The sequence below is a fragment of the Dromaius novaehollandiae genome, chromosome 4, assembly GCF_036370855.1.
Source record: "Dromaius novaehollandiae isolate bDroNov1 chromosome 4, bDroNov1.hap1, whole genome shotgun sequence".
NCBI lineage: Eukaryota > Metazoa > Chordata > Aves > Casuariiformes > Dromaiidae > Dromaius > Dromaius novaehollandiae.
This window is the reverse complement of record NC_088101.1, coordinates 81,106,997-81,127,818: the sequence shown is the minus strand read 5'-3', so window position 1 is coordinate 81,127,818 and position 20,822 is coordinate 81,106,997. Positions and strand designations below refer to the sequence as shown.

Below are 20,822 nucleotides of genomic sequence, written 5' to 3'. Positions count from 1 at the left end.
AACAGGCAAAAACACAAGTACTGTAATGAATAGTGGGTAGTTAACCCTTCTGGGTTGGAGAAGATAACATATAAGACCCACTGCACTACTCTCCCCATGGAATAAAGTAGCCGTGGTATTAGTCCAAGCCAAACATGCAAGTTTTACAATCAGTTGTATTGTTGTTGTAGTTGTAGCATTTTTATTGCCAGAACAGAAAGCTTCTGAAATTAAGGTGGTATTCAATCGGCTTAAAACTATGCTGGCCACCAGCTGACCGCCCACGTTATAGAAGGGAGAGAGCTGCCTTCTGCTCTGCTTTATGCAGAATTAGTGCCTGCCCTCAGTCTCTGGGAGGTTTCCAATGCAGTCTTCATTTGGGATATCTGGTCCCTCGAGTAACATGTAGTTTAGAAATAAAATAGGAGCAATTTTCTGCTTCATTTAAAACAGAATCCTAAATTCTGCCAGCTTGAGCCTGTCAATGCAATAGGAAGTTTTCAGCATGGAGCTTTTGACTGAATGTAGGATATGGCTGTGTCATGGTGGGGAGCGTGTTTTGCGTCTCTGGCATGCTGGTCACCTTAGTTCTCACTCGCAAAGGGGCAAGCCGTTACACCGCCTTCTCACCGCCTCCTCCGGAGAGCGGTCCTGGCTGCAGGTCGGGCTTCTGGCCTTGGCTGGGCTGTCCTCAGGGATCAGTGACCTCGCTGCATACTGGGCCGGGACAAATGTGGACAAGTACGAATGGTGGCAATGAAAATCTCCGCACTGAGCACGTGGCTGGACAGACTGGGTTGTGCTCTGTGCAGGAGGGGCAGGTTTCTCTACACGTAAGAAGGTCTCGCAGAAGAGGCGCCTCGCATGACTTGTGGATATCTTTCATGACTTCTGATGACTTGTGGTCACGCAAGCTGGAAGTCAGATTAAAGATGATTCATGTGGAGGCTGATATCATTTTCAAACAGTGTAATTTTTGAGCGCTTTAAGAGTAAAGATGGCACAGTTAAACTTTGCTGCGCTTGTGTTCCCCATGCCCCTGCTGTGTTATCTCAAAGGGGACTTGCTAAATCATCCTGACTTGCCTCCCTCTACATGGGACTCCAAGGGAGCACGCTTGGGCCGTCACTAATACCGCTTTCAGGATGACTAGCAGGGTCTCTGTCTCTAGAGAGTGCATCAGACAGCAGATCTGAGTCCAGGAGCTTGCTGTAAAAACAGTGACTAATCTCTACCCAGATGTGGTTGGTTTGGAAGTACACGGGGATATGCAATCAGGCTTCCTTGCAACAGGCTGGTGATTATTCAGTGAGATATGGGAGCAGCTTGTTACAAGTCATAGTGGTATTGGGGAAAATCCTGATTGCCTTAAGCACTCAGAGACTGGGTGACTTCAGTAGTAACTCGATCCTTTTTCTCTTACAGAAGGCCAGCCACAGATGTGATCCCCAAACCCTTGTTCCCATTAGGCTGTGAGGAGTTTGTCTTTCTTCCTGAGCAGGGACAGATCTGCTGTAGTGTCTTTTTCAGAGTTTCACAGTTGTAAGACTTCCTACATGCTATTGTTTTGCCTGAGGATTTTCTGCCTTTTCCCATGTGGTGGCCTCCTGGCATTTCCAGCAGCAATACAGACAAACCTGTATCACAAGCATTGCAGAAGTGTGGCTAGGGCCGTCTGGCTTGTCCTTCTCGGGCACCTTCAGAAGCAGTCAGGGATCTGCAAGCCAGAGGTTGAAAGCCTACACCCTGGTGCCTCCACCGTCACAAGGTTCGTTAGCAGGGCTTGCTTCTTCCCTTGGAAAATAAGGTTTTATTCAAAACATTCCTTCCCTGAGTCCCTTCTTCTTGCTTGGAGCGAGTCTCCTTTGGAGCAAGCCCTCTCCAGCATTCCTCCCACCCCGCTGCCATTACGGTGCCTTTATTCGTGGTCGAATTGCTGAAGCCTTTCCTCCTCCCCGCAGCATTCATGTGTCCCAGCGCCGGGTTTACCCCAGGCTTCCCACTGCGTCGGCCTCTGTACTGCTGCCAGCCGATACATGCAGTATAGGCTGTGGGTGCTTCGCTCAGCCTCTGGAATGGATTATTTTATTGCTGCCAGCTTGTCAGAGAAATCAGCTTGAAAGCTGAGCCAGAGAACGGTCCTGGGAGCAACCAATTCAAAGTGGAAGCAAGTTACCATCAGGCAAAATAAACAGGGGAATGCATCAGCTGGATAATATGAGTGCCGTTTTATAAGGGAGTTTCAAAAGAACCAATTAGGCCTCAATAGGGAACCGGGTCTTATATTTAAAGCTCATAAATATACGAATCATGACATTCTAACTAAGCACTGTTGTTTCCCAGGTTTTGTTTTTTAAGGGTATAGTTTTGTGTTTAACTGCTGTTCTTGTAAAGATTTGGCATGAGCTGGGACATTTTTCTTTTCTTGGTTACCTCGCGAGGAATTTGCATTCCCGCGCTGTGACTGTGCTTTGGTGTGCGTGCTGCCACTGAAAAGACTGCGGGTCGTAAATAAAAGAACAATATGACCACAAGCACCCCTGCAGAGGAAGAAGAAAGACTTGAGTAAAAGAATATGCCAGAGAAAATCATGGACCAGATAATTTATCCACCCCTAATTATTTCTGAGCCAGAATGAAGTATTTCAAATAGTAAGAAAACAACTCTCTCATTTTTTTTCTTTTAATTATTTCAAACCATTGGCCTATTACAATTTGATTCAAATTTAGTTGGCTGTTTATCAAGGAAACAGTCACCGAAGGTCACTTGTAAGTGCTACAAAATCAACTGCGTATAAGTTTCTGAAGCAGAAAGGACTATTTTTTTCATGCGTTTCTGACACTTTCAGCCATTCAGACTCCTACATCTTGAAAGAAAACACATCTCAGGTGTCACATTAATCTGCTTGGTATGAGAGTATGCCTTGCAAATTGCTGATTTTGGATATGGATGCCTGGCCCATTTAAACGACTTCAGCGTAAATAGTAATAATAGACTGCAGTGGTGCAGCCTTTCAGAAGACGAGACAAGGAGCTATGCTTGTTAAAACAAAAAGATACCCCAGAAGCAGGAAATTTAATATTATTAATGAAAACAGAAGGAATTATTAGGAATGTTTTCACATGCTAGAGCTCCTCATTCAGAACATATTACCGTGGGGGCTTTACCAAGGGATTTTGCTGAATCTTTTTTTTCCTGGACGTATCCGTAGCACTGTGAACATTCTTTTACTATAATCTATGATGTATTTGTAACATTTGCATGTAATCTGTCAGGCAGAGCCTGTGCTATAGAGCGTGGGAGTTTCAGGCCCATGGGATTTGTGAGGCTGCAGATGCAGAAGTTGAAGTCAGTCAGATTTGTGGCATGGACAGGGGTTTCCCCGGTGTTAGAAGAAGTGAAGAATAAGCCCTAAGTAAATTACAATCTGACTTTACGCAGCCTATTCTCATAAGATTTCCATTTTTCAAGGTTTGGATGCATTTTGGCATCAGAGCGCTCCTTTTAAACTGATCCTTCGCAATCTTTCAAGGTTCACCCACAAGTCATAATTACCCTGGGGAGTAACAGCACATGGACGCAATGAAATGCATTGGTCAGAGTGCTAGTTTTTTCATTGATGGGGCTTTAGCTGCTTGTTATCTCTGCACATGATTTAAAGGGGGACATAAACGTAGCATCTCAGCTTTACACGTTCATAACTCCTTCCATCAAAAAAAGATCTCAAAGCATTTTACACACAGATGTAACCGGATAATATGTCCTGTTGTCTGTGTGGCATCTCCGACATCAGTTATCATCATTCTAAACCATATGCCAGGGTCTAGAGTATTCCCTGAAGTATTTTACATTGGAGGAATACATGTAAATAGAGTATCTGGCAATCTATGAATGGCTCACAGGATTTCAATCAACTGTACAGTTTTAAAATTGGCATTTAAATCCCTCTCACATCTGTTGTTTAAAATAGCCAACAGCATGTGGGATGCATTCAGTATGTCATGTTCATATGATTGTATTAGTAATAGCGTACATTAGCATAGTAAAAATCAGGTGTGTAGCTGTAGTGCTCATCAGAGTCGTTATTTAGAGGTTTTGGAGAAAGCAGTCTTTAATAGTGAAAAAATATTCCCCCCCTGCCACATACACAGGTAATACTGAGATATATTCTTTGTATTTTGAGTAGATGGCCTAAAAGTTCTCATTTACACCTCAGTGCACGCTGTGGCCGCCCTTCCACCAAGAGCAGTCCGTACAGGGCAACTCCCATGGAAAGGTAATAAACTGCACCTACTTTATCATCTAAATTTCAAATAAAGTGAAATGCTTCTAGGAGAAAAGTTGTTGTTGCTTATGAATCATCTAGGATTCAGTGTCATGGGTGTTAGCAATGCCGTGGGTGCTAGCAAACTCTGGGTCGTTGAGAAGCACCGAGTTCGGGCTGCGATTTTAGTCTGCCTCCTCCACGCGTTCGCATTCGCGCCTTTGTTCCCTGTCTGCACAAGTGTCGCTAATGCAGATGCTCCGCTCCTCTGTCTTCATCCCAGTGAAGCCCTTAACAGTGAGTTAAGGTGAGTAGGGTGCAAACCGGGGTCCTCGTGTCCCAGACCGTAGAGAGCTCTGACTGCTGGAGAGAGCTGCACGCTCATCTCCGACCAAGGAGCCCTTCCAAGGCAACACACTTGGCGACTGAGCACGCACAAGCCTCTCAATCCCATCTAAGAAATGTCGGATTTCAATATGTTGTGAGGTTGCTCCTGTCTCTGATGCTTTCTGCTCTTCTGGTCCTACTCTGGTTGTTGTTCTCCTACACCGGCGGTCATGTGCGAGGACAGGGATTTTTTTAAAAAGCAAAACAAAACAAGGGAATTTAATTCCGTCCCACAGGCATGACTGAACTACGCTAGTCGTTGTTTTGAAGTATGTTGTAGAAATTTGTAATGACAGCAGTGGGAATATATAGTTAATTGTGGAGCAACCATTTTTACAATTTGTGTTTTACCCCACATGGAAAGCTATAATTTACTCCATGTAATTAGGTTAGGTTTAATTTTGGCGAGACAGAGACCCATATTATCCGGTGTAACATACTGTAATCCTCACGTTAGGTAGGGTGCCAAGTATTCCGTTTGTTTTGGGAGCCAACAAAATTGCCACTTGTCCAGAGTTGTTCTTGGACAGAATTGTGAAAGTGGTAACATTTCACTACTTAAAACAGTTTATTATTAGTCTGACAATGACTCAGAGATATGTGTACTGTTCATTGAACATTATATACAAGGTCCGTGGCACTTCACTAATAAAATTACATCTTTGACATCATACAGGCAGCAATGTTGAATGGCTGTCTGTTTGGCGTCACCAGACACTGAGGCTTCTTTGTGTTTTTCAGGACTGGACCCCCAAAACACCAATTCCTTTAACTTTAGCTTCTTGTCATGCTATATAGCATAGTGGTCAAAAAGTCTGTGTGAAAAGCAGAGGTTGCCTCACTGCCATATTACTAGTACGTGACTGCATATCACTTCATTAATAAAAGAAAAATCTCAGTTAAAAAAAATATAAACTAAATTTGTATTTCCTCTCTACCCTTTCAAATGCCTTTTCTGTGCCTTCTATTTTAGTGGTTTACTGTCCTTCAGAAGACCATTTAGCCAAAGTTATTTATGTATATGGTCATAGGTTGCTGATTGTTGGGCGGCTGGTGGTTACAAATGACATCATTTTTGAAATCCATATTTATTAAAAACATGGGTTTGTTTTCTTAAATAGGAGTTCCATCTGCATCTGAAATCTGAGAGGAAGGATTCTTTAGTAATATTTTGTACCTCACTGAATGCAATTAAAATCTTGGATAGTTTGATTTTTATATATTCTGTAAAACCCAATTGAAAACTGTCATCTTCCATTGATTTCTTAGCATTTTTAACCACTTTTAGGTGCTGTTAATTCTTGAAATCAAAGATAAACATAGTAGTCTATTGGTGGATTTTGATGAGGTGTGAATTTTTCCCTCAAGCAAATGCGCGTGGGGTTCAATATTCCCATTTAAGGTGTTAAGCAGCAGTCCTTTCTGAGAGTTAGCTTCATCTGATAATTGGCATACTGCATAGGATGTTTAATTTTCTTTTGTAGGATTTTTTTTCCCTTTCCTTCCTACCAGAAGAAGACTATGAAATTTGTAAGTCCATAAAGAATGTTTGAATAATTTTCATAGTGGTGTTGAAGAAACAGCTGGATCCACATTCCTGTCTGTAAAGTCCAGTATTGCAATTCCTAGTTCATCCTGATGGACTGGGTAATTCCACACTGAGGAACTAACTCTCAGTGTTTGGAAGGCTCAGGATTGTACAATTGATTATTTTTGTTTGATTATAAATGCCATCCAAGAATTATTTTTGTCCTAAGTCACTAACATATATGACCTCTCTCTCCCTCAGGTCCTCCTGGAAATTTCTTTGTGCTGGCTGTTTTGGCTAGGTGAAAGTTCAGGGAGGTTGAACATGTGTCATTGGTGTTCCTACACATCTTGGTGAAGGAAATAATCAACACTGATCAGTGCTACTAGGAAGGGGAGTGGTAGAGTTATAACATTATGTGGGAAACAGCAGCTACGTAGCAGTTAAAATAGAAGGCTGAGAGCCAGGTCTTATCAGTTTATCCTCGGCTCTGCTGTAATCTTCTTCTTATCATTAACCTTGCATTAGTCCTTCCAGTGGCATTCCTCCCTCCCCCAACCCTAGCAATTTAGGATTGTTGAAAATGGAATTTTGGCTCATGTTCTTGGGTGGAGTGTTCATGCCACCTCCCTTTTGGCACTCGCTGTCCACGGCTGAGGCCCCTTCCATCATCCCTTTATAGTCAGGGAAGGGAGGTACATGTCAACCTGACGTTCTTTTCAGTCTCACTCCTAACTTGGGCACTAGAGTGAGGTTTCTAAAGCAGGGACTATCTCAACGTCTTTATTTGCCAGATAACAGTAACAATCCCGTGAGACTTCCTAACATTTGTAAACTTGCTAACAATACTCAATGACATATTATTATAAATAATAAATGCAATAAAATTATAAATTCAGATATGCAGCTGATTTCTTGTTATAAAGTCACTTCTCAGCTCCGTAAAAGGATGAGAGACCCCCTCATTCCCCAAGCAGGCAGAAATGTGTGGACAATAAGAAATGTGATTCCTGAGGAACCTCAATAAACATGGCATCCGCTCCGTGCCTGTGTTATCCAAGCAATAAACTATTTATACAGAGACCGTCTTTTGTGCTGTGCATGAACAATGTCTAACATAATGGGAACCTGTATCTAAGAATCCTCGATACTATCATGATACAAATAATGATTAAAAAATACTGGGAAATACTCTCATTTTGATAGAGGGCTGGGACAGCTGATCGGTAACGGCTGTCTTGTTGGTGCTACCATTTCATGCACAGACAGTGCTGGTAAGAGGGCAGAAGCCTACCCACTGGTCTCATTCTGTTTTCTTCTCCCTTTCATCTGCTTCAGTAGTAGATCAAGAATATAACCGCAGACTGGTGCCTGTGGCACAGAGCTCTCGGGACTGCTGTCTGTGTGGGATGCAGCATGCTGATAAAAAAAGTAACCTCAACAGCAACCAGAAAGAAAGAAGAATTGTTTTCTTGCCCCTGTGGAATGGAGACCTGAAGGCAGGCAGGAGGTCTTGGTGTCTGGAGAAGTCAGCATGGCTTGGGGAAGGAGGAAAGCCTGTGATTGCCTTTGTAATGTAATTGTTATAATGGTAGCTCAGGGAATTGCAGCGGTTCAGTGATTAGCTGCAGCCATTTCTCCTTGTGGTTCTTCATGTGGTTACTGCAGGAGATGGAGCATCCCTACATGCAGATGTGCCGTGACTGAGAATGTATCTCAGATGATTTTGTGAGCCCTGTGGTTAGCCATGGAGCACTTCTCTCGACAGTGGAACTACCACAGAGAGCAAGGAAAGACCCCAAATTTCAGGAAGGCTTCTCCTCCCAGCATTATGGAATGTGATTGGCAAGGGTGGGGGAGAGAGAAAAAGTTGTAAAGTAGGCACAGAGCCAAACCAGGTAAACGGAGAGGAGTCATGGGGGAGAGGGAAGGGGAGAAGAGAGAAATAAGCATGGTATAACCAGGTGTCACTCAGGTCTCATCCAGATTCTTATCCTTGGAAGAGATCAAAAATTCCTCTGTGTAGATATAGACTAAATGAAAGGATTTTTTGGACTTCAATTTCATCAGCATCCTTTTCTATTGGACTTTTTCATTCTTACTGATCATACAGTTAGGCCCTACTCATAATAACAGTGGAGGAGTCACTACTGCTGTCTGTGAGAACTGGATGAGCCACCTTTGGCAAACTGATTTGTGAAATCCCTAGTTCAGACATAGGTAGACCATTATCCTTCTTAAATGTTCCAAAGACTGAGGGAATACAACTTCTCCTACTTCTTTCTGTTCCATAGTTTAATAGATGTGTCCCTTGGGATGCTTTCAGATATGCTCAATTTAAATATTCTTAAATTCCATCTCAATGTTTGTGTCTCAATCTCTTTATATGCCTCAAATAGCCCACTCTTCAGATGTTCCATCTCTCCACTTTATACATTTACTTCTCTAAGGAAACATATAATCCCTGTCCAAACCAAAGTTTTTTAATCAAGCCCAAACGATGAACCACAACATTTTTTAGTGGTCTGCAAAAGAGTACAGACCAGGGATATGTCTACATTGCACTCGCAAGCTAGATTGCTACCAGTCCGTAAAGTAAGCTGGCTTGGGGACGTCTGTGCTACACCATATTCCTTTCTTCTTTCATTTTGTGGATGGGTGCTGAAATCTTCTCTGGTCATAAAGCGCTCGCTGCCTGATACACGTTCACCTGTGCATTGAAATGTGGAATGCAGCAGTAACCACCAGTTAAGAGTTTTGTCATCTAAAGGTGATGGGATGGGCCTGTACCTCATTATTCTTCCTTAAAAGTGTGAGTTACTGATCTAGCTAGGGACAAAAGACAAGTCCTCACTCCTCAACCAGGACTCTGGTCTGCAGCCTGCAGTGCTAGGGGACAGGTGGGCTGCAAAGTTTTCTTTTGCGAAACATCTTGCTTACAGAGAGACTCCCAGTGCTGTGGATGAAGTGAAATCCGTGGAAATTTTTTACATGGAAATTCTCATGAAAATGGCCAGCACTGAAAACACCAAAAAAGCCACTAACACACACCATTTTTTTTATTTTCAGGGAATTCTAGTATCAATACCTCTGGTTATTTTTGGCACAACTGGAACCAAAGCCAGTAGGCAGTGAAGTCTTCAGTGCCCGTTACAGAGGCAAATTCTTTGCCAGGACCTTTTAGTTTGTTTCTTTAAGAAAAGCAGAGTGTTCCTTGGCTATGTCCTCCTCTGAGTGGGTTTCTTCTTTTTCATCTTGAGGGGTTTTGTTTGGCTGAGACCAAGGAAAGGGGTTTCCTCCAGGAGATTTTTTTTCTTCCCTTCAAATATTTCTAATCGTTTTGCTTTCCCTGTGCGCTTCCAAATAAATTCTAAACACATTTCCTGCCTTTCCATAACATCAGCACTGTTAATACAGTAGACGGCACTGTTAATACAGTAGGCAGGTTAAGGAATGGCAAGCATGAGATGAAGGGCTGATGAAGGAACTATGAAAAACATTCAAAATGACATCTAAAATTTAAACCAGGTTTGTATTAGTGGGCTAAATTCATCGGAGTTTTGTCCTGTCTGTCTGCCTCTGACAGAAAGGAGGGTTCAGATAAAAAGCTTGATAAAAGCAGATAAAAGCTAAATTAGAGCTCAGTGATGGAAGGAAATTCAGAATTAGTCAAAATCCAGACTTTGCATTTTAATCTTTTTCTTGATTTCAAACCAGCTTTGGTTTGGATCCCTTGATACAGGGATTGCCCGTCCCAAGAGTCCTAAGCCATTTAACTCAGACCCCTGAAAAACGATGAAATGGGCAGGAAAATCACAAGATGCTCATAAATGAGTTTTGTTCCTCTTTCTCCAAGCCTTTAGAGCATTCTTACGTAGAGTTCTTCTTTACAATCACAAATCCTAGGAATTGTTATTCAATAACAAAAAATTGAAATTCTCAAATAGCCACACGTCAAGATGAAGGTCCTTCAGAAAACCCCCAAATATCACAGGACTAGCAACAAAATCATGGCAGCTGGTGGTGGTAGCTTACAGATGGAAATCATGCATTAGCTAGTAGGTAGGGATGCATTTCCCTGACTACTGGGGGTTCATATCAACTGAAATTCATAGTGAAACCTGGAGCATTAACCCACATTAAAGATATCTGGGGAAAGCAAGTGCCTCAATCCCTGCAAACCTAATAATAAAGTTGTGACTGCCTGGCTATGTATACCATGGACCTTTCCTCGGGTCATCATGTGTATCAGTCAAGCTAGCACAAGATGCCTGTCCAGATTGGTCTCATTTCCCTGTGTTCCCCTCCAGATCTTAGGAGGATTCTGGGAGGATCCTGAATTTCTCTGAGATAAATTGTAGGGACCTACTTTTTCAGATCATACTTCTCCATATTTTCCTGTTCATCTTGTCTACTGCAGCATTGGAACTATCGAAAAGTAAGTCCAAATAGCAATTGGTCCAAGCTTATGGCGGTTTCCCACCCATTTACTGGTTACGCTCAGGAGAGCAGATTCCAATTTAACTCCTAGCAAGGCCCAAGACCCATCTGCCACGAGCAGCTCCTGGATTGTTGCTCACTGGACCTCTGCTGCAGCACGGGATGCTGGGGTGCAAATATGATGTGCAAACAAGATGCATCTGGGCAAATACGGGAGTTGGATCTTAGCACTGAGGTTCAGAGAGATCTCCTTCATTCATCCATGGGAGAAGGCCTCATTATACTTGTTCAAGCCTGACTGGATTACATCACTTTCCCCCTCATTTCACTCCCTCCCCGCTTGCCTCCCTCCTTTTATTTACACCCCTTGTTCGTCGGCAGCGTTGAGCGGGCGCTGCCTTAATGATGCATGCTGATCGCTTCATTCCCCATGGCCCCCCATGGCCTCCCCCGTTGCTTTGAAGTGTGCTCAGGTCTCCGGCTCCAGTTCAGAGGTCACTTTGTTTATTTATGCAAAGCTGGCTCATCGGTGAAATGGGGCTTTCAAGGCCTCCGACATCAAAGGCGCCAAAGCCGGCCCCATCAAGTCAGAGCAGGGACTGGCCTTGCATTATAACAAATTAAAGCAACTTTGTGAATCATAGAGTAACATTAGGGCTCCATTTTTGCTTCATAAATTGGGCCGGTGTTTGGACTTGGGAATGGATGCTCAGAACCTACGGCTGGCCTGAAGACAAGTCGTGTCCATTCAGCTAAAATACGAAGCCTGCACAGAAAGTCTGTGGGTAAATAAAATTCAATCCTGGCTCAGTAACAGTCTGTGAGTATTTCCCTTCAGTTTCTCTCAGAGCAGGACTGAATTTTCCATGAGTTTTAACTTTTAAGAGGGTATGGAACAATTCTGCTCTGGTAATAAATGGTAACTATAGCCTGCTTATATGACACTCTTTGTCCCATAGGATCCCCAAAGCACTTTGTCAATTGATGGAGTTACGGGCAAAAATCCCTTTGCTCCAGCCATCTAGCCTGCTCTGGGACAGCAAGGAGAGCAACAAGATACATGGCAGGCAAGACGCATAAAGCACGATGCTTTCCAGGATGTGAAAGGGCAATTTTGGCCGTGAGCTCAACACTGATAATTAAGAGCCTCATACACTCAGATGTGTCAAGTCTCATGGAAAAAAAAGCCTGTGACTCCTCCTTTCAGCCCCACCTCACACTTCCCTGCAGAGCACCAGCTTCTCAGCTGTTTGCCAGACAGACATTTGGCGTCTCAGACCTTGTACGGCCAGATGTGGTCTTTGGAGGGGAAGGGGTTACATGTGTTTGTCACTTGTCCCCAAGTCTGTCACTTCTTGATGGGGGACTCTTCCACTTCAGGTTTTTTGACAGGTCAGCATGCTCTGTAGCACTGTGAAACCAAATTGTGCAGTGAGGGCACCTAAATCATGTACACAGTGGGTGTTTTTCTAGCCCCGGATACTCGTGACATAAAATTAGTCAGTGATTATTTTTCAAGGCAGGTTTTCCACTTCGTCTTCCAACTGGCTGCTCTCCTAAGCCTGTGATACTGTCCAAGAAGTCCAGTACAGGATGACCTTCCAACAGAGGTCACAGAAAAGGGAGCTTGTAGGAAACTTCAGCGGCTCATCCTTCTTAGCACTGCCTCTTGCAGTAATCTCCTGGCAGCAAAGCTGGCAATGCTGCGTATCTAGTCCCCGCTGCCCTTTGGCTGCAGGCTGATTTTTTTTGTCTGTACTTATCACGCTGACCTGCTTGCCTCTCTGGGAGGTGACAAGAGTATGAATGAGCAATCAGCTTATTAGGTCATTTTTGAATATAGCTAAGACTCATGTGACTTTTGCTCCTAACTCACCATTTTATACGCTGGTCATACTTATCTGAATGTGGATCATTTCTTTAGGCCCACTGTCTGTCTAATAATACTGTGAAACCAGACCATTTGTAGAGCATGGGGTTGAAATGCAAACAGCAGTCTCCTGACCTGGCAGTATTAACTAGTTGTTATAGCTCTAGCTGCTTTTGCTCGTTGATATAATTCGGAGCTTGCTTCAGCCTTCAAGTTTGGGCTGAACCCCTCTGAACATACAGGAAATTTGGTTTTGCTTTCAGCGTCACAGCTTGGATCCCTCTCTATAAGTGAGCAAGCTGACCAGAGTCTTTTTGATATAGAGAGATATCCACCCATAAACAAAGAATTCCTAGCACAGGGAACAGAACAAAGTGCAAACCTGTTTCCCTGCCATCGGAAACCACCTGATGTTAAAATATAAAAAATAAGCAAGTTCTTCAAAATAGGGAGAGACAGATGCTTCCCATGTGAGCACAGTCCTATCTTTGGATGTGGCAGGTGATACCTGGATCACCCTTAGGGTCTTCCATCCTAATGGGTGTTCCTGAGATAGTTGTCTCCTGCTGGGCTGGTTCCACTTTATATAATAATAAGCTCTTTATTGCCTGTGTGATACTGCGGTTGAACTTAAGACACTCACCCAAGGTACAAGAGAGGAGGTTCAAATCCCTTCTCTGAATGCAGCAGAAGAGGGCCTTGACCCTGGGTCACTCACATCCCAGGTGAAAGCTTTATTGTTATATTACTGGCTGTTCTGCTGGCTTACTCACACTTTTAAACTTGACCGGAGATTTCTGGATTTCAGGGAATCTCCCCAGATGAGCTTTGCTGAGTTTCATCCAGTTGCTGCATTTCATGAATCAGCTTTTTTCACAGAGTTCCCAAATACAAGTTAGTCCAGATACCGTCGCAGTCAGCATACAAGCTAGGAACCCAGGTCACTGCGTATTGCAGTTGGAGCGGAGGCTGCCGTATCACCCCTGCAGCCAGCGTTCAGCTCCGGCTTGGGGAAGGGGTAGCCTGGCTCTATGTGAGTTGAGTTTCCATGTCCATGACATTTTTTTCCCCAGAGACTTCTGCTATGTTTTATCAATAAAGTTGCTACATTCCCAACAAACATGAAACTGGTTCCAGTGGATCTAAAATAACTTGCATAAATACATGCAGTTATTTATTTAGAACTTGCTCCCCTGCCAAAATATTTATTCCATAGGCTCAGTACGGTGGCATTAGTTATGCTGATCTCTGCTCCAAAAATGATTTTTTTCTGGGCTTGTTAGGTTACTCCGCAGGTTTGGGATTTGGCAGGATAACAACCAAACAGGCATCTTCAAAGAGGCAAACAGATTCGGAGCAATTTTCCTTACATCAAAAGCTTGGCAGCGTGTCAAGAGGTGTTGGGAATGCCAGGCAGGCGCTGTGTGTAAGCAGGAGGGGCACACATGGGCTGACATACTGTAACACGAGGCAGGAGGCAAGGAGGATATACCGCTCTTTGTACATCAAGCTGAGTAGGATTAAGATATAATTGACAGAACATCGCCACTTAAACGTCTTAGCCACTTTTAAAATATTCAGCAGCTTAACAATGGGCAGGAATCCTACATCTTTGACCACAGGCTTTCTTTTTTTCTCTCTATTGCTCAATGATTTTTTTAATTGGGCTGAGGAATTTAGTAAGGCCTCTGTCAGAAAACGTTTAAGATTTTCACTGTAGCACTACTGATATTTGTGTGAAAACTTGTACAAATGCCAGAAGATAATCAAGTCAGTATTTTGACCTCAGGGAAACAATTTGTCATGTGCAAGCCATCATCTGTAATGCGTATATTCGTATTCGCTGCATTCAGTTTGCCAAGGTTGTAAAGTTATATTTGCAAAACACAGCGCCTGGGTTACTCGCCCGCGAGCCTCGGAGGAGCCGGTACAGCGATATGTTTGCGCTCGCGGCGCTGAGCGAGAGCCCATGTTTCCCGAGCGCGACTCCGCTCCCCGCGGCTCCCCGCGAGCCTTGGCCCCCGGGAAAGCCTCGGCGTTTCCCGGGACGGAGAAGGGCGAGAGGGAGGTGGGAAGGGAGGGGGGGCAGGCTCGAGCAGCAGCACAGCGGGCTGCTGCCTTGAAAGTTTTCTTTTCCCTCCGAAGTGACAGCTGCACATACCTCCGGGGGGAACTTCGCTGAAGCAACCACGAGGAGAAGAAAAAAATGTGTCGGGGCGAGGGGGGACAGACCCATATGGCATTTCAGCCTCTCTGTTTAAGAGACAGCAACAAACAAGAGCAGAGCACGTGTCGGCATAAAGTGCCCCATGCTGAAGAGCCGACACAGTTTTTCCAAAAGAGCAGGAACTGGGAGGAGGATGGGGCTAGATACACATTCTTCTCTCACGAAGCCTGCACACAGGTTCCTCACCAAACACTGTGTAAGCACCATCCATCTTCAAAAACCACTGTAAAGAGCAGCTCTACTACTTGTACATTATTTTTGGAGGGGGGGCATACTCAAGTATGGGCCGAGGTGAGTTTTTCCACTCTGTTGCAGAGATTAAATCAAGGGATTTCGTCTCTTTTGCTCTTGAGATCTTTTTCGTGTGGGTTTTAGGAACTGGGTGTATGGGGGGATTCATTCTTTGGGTTGTGTATCTGGCCTTCTCTTGAGGGGTGTTTTATGCTATGGGAGAGGCACTTCGTTATTGTAGTGGGACATCTCCCTGCCTTCATCTGACCTATCTTGGAAAGACAAATTGCTCTTGCAAGACTGAAATAACAATTCAGAGCTTCATCTCACAAACTTCGGACACTAATGCACTTAGGAAGGAGCTGAGTAGCTCTTGATCAAGATCTTGATCATCTCAAATCCAGCTGTCTTATGAGGCTGTCTACGTCTGTCCATAGCCCACAGAGGAAGGCATGGAAGAGCCATGCTCTTAGCTGGGCCACCACACCTAGCTGTCAGCCATCCTTCGGTTGGACCCCCTTGTGATGTGCAACACCTTGCTGTAAGAGGATGTTCTGAGATGAACACTTGTACAATAAATGTGGGGCTGTTACTGGGCGAGGAGAGTCTTCTCGTTCTATCCCTGGTGCTACAAAGAGATGAGACTACAGTCACCACTGCTTCCCTAGCTGTGGGAGGAGGCTCAGTGTGCTCCTCTGCTCCCTTGTCCCTTGTCGAGTCCCTGGAGATTGCCTTATCGCAATAGCAATTTGAGGTGGGGCTGCTGGAGGGGCAGGGTTCTCACCTTTCAGTTGTTTCCACTAGCAGTATGGGGCACATAGTGGAGACCTTGAGGCTGCTCAGTGATAGCAGTAATAGACAACTACAGTGACAAGGGACAAAGTGTGTCATTGGTACTAGTGAATGGCTGTTCTTAGTTAAAAAAAAAAACATTGCTTTTCTATTCAATATTGCTGTCTTTCTCCACCCCTAGCTTTGCATTCAGCATCTCTTGGAGGGCTAATTTGACCCCAATAAGTCTGTTTGCTTCCCTGATCTTGTATGGAAGCTGAAAGGTAAATTAGTTGCCCTAATTCCACTGCTCGTTCTCTGTGTGACTGACCATGTAAGTCTTCCCCACCTCCCAGGTTTAATTAGCTGTAATTTTGATTTACACCATTATTTGCATAGAAGGTACAACCGATCAGCTCCTCCTAGGGAACAGCAACATGTAAACATAAACAAAGAGGCTTTTGTCAGCTATTAATGGAAACATTGATTAATCTCCCATTGCGTTGGTAGCCTGCTGAAAAGCTCATAAAGCAGCAAACTAAATTGTTCATTAAACTGGCCAAGCTGTAAGTGCCAGGATGTGGATGCCAAATATACATTGAGTGCCTTTCAGCGGCATGGTGCTTCCAAGAGGTAATGCAAACTCCTGTCATCGTACCACTGCACTGTAGGAGACCTTCCTAACATCTTCCCTTTCCTCTCCTTTGCAGATGATGCCAGCTCAGGAAAGGACAGCCAGGTACCTGAAGGTGCCAATGGAGAATATGAAGATCACTCTGGGAAGCAGTGGGGTAAGGGGCAGCATATGTTTTTCAGTTTTCCTCAATTCCTGGTTCAGTGCTGTTCATCTGGCACATTTCTCTGTTGTTGAAGGGAAGGAAAAGGCAGAGCGGCAGGAGTGAGTTCTCACTGCAGATGGTCAAATGATAAACAGAGCCTGAGCTGAAAGTGTCGGTGTGAATGGATCCTGTCCAAGGGTCCTTCTGCGAAATGCAGCTAGTGATCGGCTCTGGGGCCCCCTGCCATATATCCCAGCATGGTTCTCCCTTGCATTTGTTTTTCTGGGCAGTCCCTTTCCTTTGCCTGTGCAGCTATTATGGCTTTCATAGACTCTCTGTAAAAGGGATATTGACTTTTACAGCAATATTTCCAAAAGCCTCCAGTGCCAGCATAACACTGTTCCCACTGAGGGCAAATGGGAGGTCTGACTTCACTTCAGGAGAATTAGCATTAGGCCAAAGCTGAGTATTTTTGAAAAGTACTCTCTCTTTTAGACACCTGCATGAACTTCTCTAAGCCCCAGGCTGTTCAAGCATTGGATTCTGATGCAGTTGCAGAGCTTCAGGGAACTGCTAAAATCTCTTTTGGAACAGGTTCTGACTCACTGCAAGACTTGCAGATCCAAGTTTGGCCAAAGCACTCCTGTAAGGACAATAAGTTGTCAGGTTGATGCCAAACAGCTTTTGGCCATTACTGACAGGAGTGCGATGTGAGTTTATGACCCTGAGGGATGAGGCATAGCATTTCCATTTTGCTCTCATAGTACATCCCTCCTTTTAATTTTATAATACAGAGATGGCTTTCTCCTACATTCGCCTCATAGCAGACGTAAGAGTGGAACTTGTTAAGCTTCACCTGATAAGTCCCCACCACTTGAGCTGAGACCACTTTTGTCCAGGAGCTGGCAAACAGGGAATCTGATGTGATGTGGCATAGTCCAGTCCACACCAAGGCGAGGCAGTGCCACGGTAACCTTGAATTACAGATTCATTTGAACTTGAGCTTGCTCTGGGAGAGGACAGTAAGCTCCACTCATTCTGGAAAAGGATGAAAACATTTTAGAGCAAAAGAAAAAGCGGCTTGGATAAGCTCCATGTCAGGAGTCCCCCAATGTGGATTCAGCAGCTAGCAAAAAAGCTGACTTCTCCCCATCCTTACCCTAGTGGAGATAGGAACAGACATTGAATGCCATGGCAGATGTGCTTCACAGAGAGCTGGTGGGTGATTAATCGATATCACAATAGTACTGCAATAGTAGATGTGTGTAGTACTAAAATTATCAGTCATTTTATGGGCAACATCTGATGGGAGCCTCTGGGAGTAATCTATGCACCTTGAGGTTATTCCCCAGTAGAGGAGACGCTGAACTCCCTTCTCAGGTGTTCCTGCCAACAGCCAGGAATTGTTTCATTTCTTATTCATTAGTCTGAATAAACTGTCATGGTAAACAGCATTTCAGCAAGAAACTCGTACACATACTGTCTCTTTGTCCCCATCCACTTGTGTTTTCCATTGCTCTTGTATGTGGCATAATTTATACTGTACAAATGTGCGGTTCATGTTTATAAAGCAAATGCCAAGTGATGTGGAGGAGAACAAGCATGGGAGGTATAAATAACACAGAGGCACTTTGTAATGGGCTTCTCTGGCATTTCAACAAGCAAAACTTCTGTAAATGGTACAGTTTTGGGGACAGACATTTACAAGTGCCAATTCAAAAGCGGCTTTTTCTGCCTCTCCCTCACAGTGCTGCTTCTGTCTCTTTCTGCTTTGTGCTTGCTGGATCTCTTTCTCTCTCTTGTGGGTGTTTCTCCATTTTTGTTAACTGGCCTTTCTAAACTTGTCCAATTCAGGCTTTTGTCAAGGAAACATTCAGGCCTGTCTAGAAGGGATCTGGTTGCAGTGTATTGCACACAGCCTGGAGTAGCTTTTGAGCCCACATAATTGCTTAACCTTCTTTAAACAGAAGAAAGAAAGATAGAAAGAGCCAAAGAAGTTTAGCTTTACCTGCAGCTTGTTGTGTATCTGGGCAACATCGCAGGAGGGATGAATGCAAAACCCCAGATGGATTTGTGGGAGCCGCAGTGGGAGGAAAAGCAGAGCTGTTAAAGACAGGCTTCTTGGGAGGAAAGGTAGTTTCTGTCTCACAATACCGTTACTGAGCAGGGAGACCAGATCCTTCTGAAATATTGCTGTGGAACCAGGGAAGAGGTAAGGGAGGGCCTGAGGTTAGAGTCATTCAGTGACTTGACTCTTTGCTCCACATGGGCAATGTAAGTGACCTTCCTATTCCCAACCTGCTCCAGGATGTTAATCCTAGCTCAGGAATCCCATCCAGCAAGAATCCACCCCTACATGGGGCTGCAGTTCCTCGTCTCTGACTAAATTATTGCCGTATTAGAGAATGGTAGTTTAGACCCATTTCATGGTTGGTTCTTAACCTCTTTTTTATGCCATGCCACACTCCATTTCCACAATGACAGCCCTGTATCAACATGTGTCTCTCAACTTAGACTTAAATTTTGGCTCTTTGGTGCTCTGAACGTGTAGCATTCATGTTTGTTTTATTGGGAAGGAGGCCTGTTGCAGGAGATCATCAAGGGACTACCCAGCCATTTTCTCACCATGACCTGTGGAGTGGGTTAGGATGTCACATTTGCTGCTCAGCTGTTGCTGCGAGTACTTTCAGTGCCAGAGTTGCGCCAGTTCGTTAGATTGCACATGAAAGCCTCTGTATGGAGAGCTGGGTATTTCTTCTGAGAAAGAGTCTGAAATAACATGACATGGCTGGGACCCAAAATGTCAAAGGGGCAAGGGAAGGCTGCAGAGGCAGGTAGTTTCTCCTGCAGAAAAGGACTCCAAAGAAAGGGGTATGCCATAGAGAGTCTTCTTCTGAGACAGAGGGTTGTTGGACAAGGCCATGAGGGGAGAGTGGCAAGGGGCATGCTCCCAGACCTCGGAGGGGATGGCCACTATTCCCCAGTGCTTGGAGAGAGGAAGCTGCAGGCTAGCCTCTTCCATCTCTGCGTGGTAGATGAAAGAACAGGAGTGAAGGAACGAGTAGTGAATCAGTCTCTGGCAGAGCTGGTGCCCTGGGCAGAGGGCTGGCTGGCTGCGTAGTGGGGGGCCCGCTATGCAATCCTGTAGCAAACTCTTCCAGGTCCTGAAGCACAAGCTGCTCAGCTTGCTTTGGGGTGTTGTGTGCTGCTGCTGCTGTGGCTTTCCACTCCCCATTGATGAAGACCAGTGGCTGGTGGGCCTAACTCAACCCAACGTGCCACAGAGTAGTCCACTCTTCACCTATTTCTCTTATTTCCAAAGAAAACGAGCAGAGAGGGTTTACCAGGGAGTGAGAAAATGCAGAGTGACTGGCCTTTGGGGCTAAAGAATAAGATTATGGTAAGAAACAAGATTCAAAAACAGAGAGAGAAACGTGTTGTGAAGCCACTAAATGGACTCGAGAGGAAACTGGCTTTGCCAAAATAAAAAAGAAGGGAGGTGAATTTGGCAGGAGTATGCTGGATGCAGTGGGAGAGTGCCAAGTGGGAGTCAGAAATGTCATTAATCTCAACGGGAGTCTGCCGTCAGAAGTGCCCCTGGACTGGCATTGCATAGTTAAAGTAACTGTGGGAAATTTGTAATTTCTTTTGAGTTGTTCATTACAGGATAGTATTAGACAAGCTAGCTTTCGCTTTGCAACAGATCATGTTCTATTCTTTTAACTGTCTTAAAAGCTTTCACAAAATTTTTTCTCTATATTGATTAATTAGATCTAGTCATGATTTTACAGGAAGGTATTCTGCAGTGTTAGTAGAGCTGCCAGTGTACAGACGTGCCGCTTCTTCTCCCTCTGGAATTCCGACATAATCAGGGATGAATTAAAGTTAGGTGCAGTCGAGGGTATAAATCCTAGGTTTTGCCAGGTGCTGACTTGCATTTTTCTAGTGTTCCCTGTCACTGCTGTCAGAAATATGTGTGATTTCCTTGGTAAGACAAGGTGCAATCAGAATTCCTGACTCTGACCACCAGCAGCTATCGACCTTTTCAATGCTCATTAAAGCCAATGAGAATTAAGGGAGCAAAACACGTCAGAAAATGATGCTTCAGGTGACCGAAAAAAAATGAGAAAATAGTCAGCCCTGTGGGAATCTGAGGTTTCTCCTTAGGTCTTGGATAAGGGCTTGTATTTATGGCATGGAATATGGTAATAATTAGAACGTGATTATGGGGCCACATTTTGCCTTCAGCTGCAGCAGTGTAATTTTGGTATTATTTTGTGAGATGATATGACTTGGTTGCCTTAAGAACACTGAGGGATTCCAAGTTTGTATTTTGCAGAAGGCTA

General features: G+C 44.3%; 1 protein-coding gene across 4 annotated transcripts in view; it reads left to right on the top strand.

Annotated features, from left to right (window-relative positions):
• Window positions 1–20,822, top strand: part of FGFRL1 (fibroblast growth factor receptor like 1) — a 213,518-nt gene that overhangs the window by 180,922 nt on the left and 11,774 nt on the right. For all 4 annotated transcript variants that reach the window (XM_064511581.1, XM_026112790.2, XM_026112791.2 and 1 more), the window contains one exon: window positions 16,408–16,488. In XM_064511581.1, coding sequence (XP_064367651.1) covers window positions 16,408–16,488 — 81 coding nt within the window. The remainder of the gene's footprint in view (window positions 1–16,407; window positions 16,489–20,822) is intronic.